The sequence below is a fragment of the Colobus angolensis genome, unplaced genomic scaffold (genome assembly GCF_000951035.1).
Source record: "Colobus angolensis palliatus isolate OR3802 unplaced genomic scaffold, Cang.pa_1.0 Scaffold84, whole genome shotgun sequence".
NCBI classification, from domain to species: domain Eukaryota; kingdom Metazoa; phylum Chordata; class Mammalia; order Primates; family Cercopithecidae; genus Colobus; species Colobus angolensis.
In genome coordinates this window covers 376,701-381,027 of record NW_012122265.1, presented here as the reverse complement: position 1 = coordinate 381,027, position 4,327 = coordinate 376,701, and the positions used below count along the sequence as shown (strand labels likewise).

Genomic DNA, 4,327 nt, shown 5'->3' with positions numbered 1-4,327 from the left:
CCTCTGCCTCATGAGTAGCTGGGATTACAAGCGCATACCACCATGCCTGGCTTTTTTTTTTTTTTTTCGTATTTTTAGTAGAGACGGGTTTTCACCATGTTAGCCAGGCAGGTCTTGAACTCCTGACCTGAAGTGATCTGCCTGCCTCAGCCTCCCAAAATGTTGGGATTACAGGCGTGAGCCACCGCGCCTGCCTGGGGGACATGTTTCTAAGAAGTCCATTTTCCAAACCCACCCTAGTTTCTCGTTTGTGGTGTCGTCTGGGTGCCTGCTGCAGGCCTGGCTTCATGTCCAGGCCTCTCTGCTCCAGTTCTGTGGGCTGCCCACCGTGTCTTTGCCCCCTAAGTGTTTTCCAATTTTCTTCCATTTCCAGATTTTCATGTATTTTATTAAATTCCTTTTGATATTTATTTTATTTTACTTTTTTTTTTTTTGGATGGAGTCTCGCTCTGTCACCCAGGCTGGAGTGCACTGGTGTTATCTTGGCTCACTGCAAGCTCCACCTCCTGGGTTCACGCCATTCTCCTGCCTCTGCCTCCCGAGTAGCTGGGACTACAGGCGCCCACCACCACGCCCGGCTAATTTTTTGTATCTTTAGTAGAGATGAGGTTTCACCGTGTTAGCCAGGATGGTCTCGATCTCCTGAACTCGTGATCCATCCACCTTGGCCTCCCAAAGTGCTGGGATTACAGGCTTGAGCCACCGCGCCCGGCCTACTTTATTTTTTTGAGGCAGAGTTTCGCTCTGTTGCCCAGGCTGGAGTGCAGTGGTGCAATCTTGGCTCACTGCAGCATCCGCCTCCTGGGTTCAAGCGATTCCCCTGCCTCAGCCTCCTGAGTAGCTGGGATTACAGGCATGCGCCACCATGCACAGCTAATTTTGTATTTTAGTAGAGATGGGATTTCTCCATGTTGGCCAGGCTGGTCTCGAACTACTGACCTCAGGTGATCTGCCCACCTTGGCCTCCCAAAGTTCTGGATTACAGGCGTGAGACACCGCGCCCAGCCCATTTTGATATTTGTTTCTCATCTGGAAATAACGAGATGTGGCCCTTGGAGCCCAGTTCACACAGCTGGAGAATGTTCTAGAATTCTCCCTGGAATTCCCCTGCCTTAGGCTGCTGGGGAACAGGCTACATAAAACCAGCAGCATTTTCACAAAACCCACTTTGCCCAAACCCCCAGAATAAAGCTGGATGTTCCTTCAGCCTCGTTCTTTCCCTTCCGATGATGTGAGAGCCGCCGAGGTCTTCAGCTCCGAATGCTGTGAGTTGCTGCGGGGCACGGAGCTTCCGGTGCTTCTCTTGGGGGCCGATCTGGGTTCTGCGCACAGGTTCTGGCTGGAGCTTCTCCCAGCAGCTGCCATCTGGTCTGGGTTCTATGAGCAGGTTCTGGCTGGTAGTTGCTGTTCTTGCCCAGACTCCAAGCTGGTGGCTGTATGGTGCAGCCAAAGTCCTGGGCTGCAATGATCGGTGCAGGGGCCAGAGGCCCCCAGTCCTTGGTTGGCTTTGGGTGTTCACCAGGGACACCTCACAGTGGGGGCTCTGGGCCCAGGTCAGGGGCACCTTCGGGGAGTTTGCCACACGACCTGGCATGACGGCCCTGACCCTGGCCCCAGCTCTGAATGAGGTGATACCTGCCGCAGGGGGCTCCCACCCATTGTAGACACAAGAGATCCATGTGCAGGGGTCACGCGGCAAGGGGGGTGCATCCGGGCTGAGCCAGAGGCTGCAGGGCATAGGCAGGATCCCTGGAAGTCAGGCTGGCCCAGGACCTCGTCCTTTCAACAAAGACCCTCTCAGAGACCCCCTCACACCTGCCTGAATGTCCCAGGCTCCCCCCAACTGCCCATCCACCCTCCACAGGGTCACTCAGAGTCAGGCAGCCAGCAGGATGGAGTTCTCTAGACCCCTGGGTCCCTTGTCCCAGCCCAAGTCCCCCTACTCCCACCAAGTTCTCCCGCCATCCCTGCAGGGCCTGCCCCATGGGACCCCCTCATGGCAGGGCCCCAGCCCACCCCACCCAGGCGCTCACCTGAGGGAGCCCAGGTGGCTGCCATTCAGCTTCAGTTGGTCCAGGATGGGCAGGTGCACCCCTGTCGGGCCGCAGGAGGAGGAGGTTGACTGGGCCTCTCACCCCTGCCCACGCCTGCACCCTCCTTCTCCCCGCGGCGTCAGCACCCCCTGGCCCCTCATTGCTAGTGGGCCCGCCTCACAAGCCGCTCTCCACACCACAGGAGGGGTTGTGTGGCACCCGGGAGCTGCTCCAGGGCTGCGGGCTCCTCTGGCCACCAAAGGGCTCTGCTGATTCTATGGGCCTGGTAGAGGGTCTGGCCCAGCAGCCCTGAGCCCCCAAAGCTACATAGCTCTGCGGCCCTCATCTGTAGACGGCCTGAATGCAGCACAGCAGAGAAGCTCAGACCATTGTCCCTGGACTGCAAGAGGCCACTGGGCTCCAAGAGTTGGCTCAGAAAACTGAGGCCAGGCTGGCGTGGCTGAGTGGTGCTCCCTTGACTCAACATCTGGGCCCCACCCCCGAGCTGCCTCCACACCCCTCCCCTGGCATCTCGGACCATCATGCACAGCCGCACACACAGCAGAGGACCAGACCACGGCACGCCCCCACCCCGGGAAAAGGCTCGGCGTTTGGAGTCTTTTGTAGGATGGGGCATGCCCCTGTGAGGCAGACAGAATCCCTGCATCGTGAGAAGGGGTGCAGAGTGGCCAGGCGCGGTGGCTCAAGCCTGTAATCCCAGCACTTTGGGAGACCAAGACGGGCGGATCACGAGGTCAGGAGATCGAGACTATCCTGGCTAACACGGTGAAACCCCGTCTCTACTAAAAAATACAAAAAACTAGGCAGGCGAGGTGGCGGGTGTCTGTAGTCCCAGCTCTCGGGAGGCTGAGGCAGGAGAACGGCATAAACCCGGGAGGCAGAGCTTGCAGTGAGCTGAGATCCGGCCACTGCACCCCAGCCTGGGTGACAGCAAGACTCCATCTCAAAACAAAAAAACAAACAAAAAAACCCAGGAAAATAGGCCAGGCGCGGTGGCCCATCCCTATAATCCCAGCACTTTGGGAGGCTGAGTTGGGTGGATCACTCGAGTCAGGAGTTTGAGACCATCTTGGCCAACGTGGTGAAACCCCGTCTCTACTAAAAATACACAAATTAGCTGGGCGTGGTAGTGCACACCTGTAATTCCAGCTACTTGGGAGGCTGAGGTAGGAGAACGGCGTAAACCCGGGAGGCGGAGGTTGCAGTGAGCTGAGATCGCGCCGCTGCCCTCCAGCCTGTTGGGACAGCTGGTGACGTTTGGACGTGTTCTTCAGCATGGCTGAGATGCATATACAGGTGTAATTCCTGACTTTGGCCATTGTACTGCATTTGAGAGAATGTTCTCCTTCTCAGGAAATACATACTGGAGTGTCAGTAGATAAAGGAGCGTTGCATGTGCAACTCTCAACTAGTTCAGGAAAAAACAGCCGCCTGATGTGCTGTGCGCACACGGGAGGGAGCAGGGGCGAGCAGCACTCCTTCTTCGTGAACATGGCGAAGGAGAAGGAATCTGGCGGGGGTGGGGAGGGAGTGGTTTTTTTTTCTTTCTTTTTTTGCGACAGGGTCTTGCTCTGTCGCCCAGTCTAGAGTGCAGCGGTGCAATCTCAGCTTGCTGCAGCTTGACCTCCCTGTCTTCTGAGTAGCTGTGACTACAGGTGCCACCATGCCTGTCTAATTTTTTATTTTTAGAGACAGGGGTCTTGCTATGTTGCCCAGGCTGATCTCAAACTCCTGGGCTCAAGTGATCCATCTGCCTTGGCCTCCCACGGTGCTGGGATCACAGGCATGGCCCCTGTGCCTGGCTGAGATTATTTCAAGATGAGTTTCAGGAGATGCCATGTGGCACTCGGCACCATTTTGTCCTCTGCTCCTCTGTGATGCTGGCGTGGGTGTGTGGAGTGTATGCTGGGGGTACTGGTGTGGGTATGTGGAGTACTGAGTGTGCTGGGGGTACTGGCGTGGGTGTGTACAGTACTGAGCGTGCTGGGGGTACTGGCATGGGTATGTGGAGTACTGAGCGTGTTGGGGTACTGGTGTGGGTGTGTGGAGTACTGAGTGTGCTGGGGGTACTAGTGTGGGTGTGTGGAGTACTGAGCATGCTGGGGGTACTGGTGTGGGTGTGTGGAGTACTGAGCATGCTGGGGCACTGGCATGGGTGTGTGAGGTACTGAGCGGGCTGGGGGTACTGGCATGGGTGTGTGGGGTACTGAGCATGCTGGGGGTACTGCGTGGGTGTGTGGAGTACTGAGCATGCTGGAGTACTGGCATGGGTG

The 4,327-nt window shown here is 56.8% G+C and overlaps 1 protein-coding gene across 1 annotated transcript in view; it reads right to left on the bottom strand.

The window, feature by feature from the left end:
* LRRC56 (leucine rich repeat containing 56) overlaps nucleotides 1-4,327 on the bottom strand; it is a 14,326-nt gene that overhangs the window by 7,389 nt on the left and 2,610 nt on the right. The window contains exon 4 of the mRNA XM_011929992.1: nucleotides 2,034-2,094. Within this exon, the coding sequence (XP_011785382.1) occupies nucleotides 2,034-2,094 (61 nt within the window). The remainder of the gene's footprint in view (nucleotides 1-2,033; nucleotides 2,095-4,327) is intronic.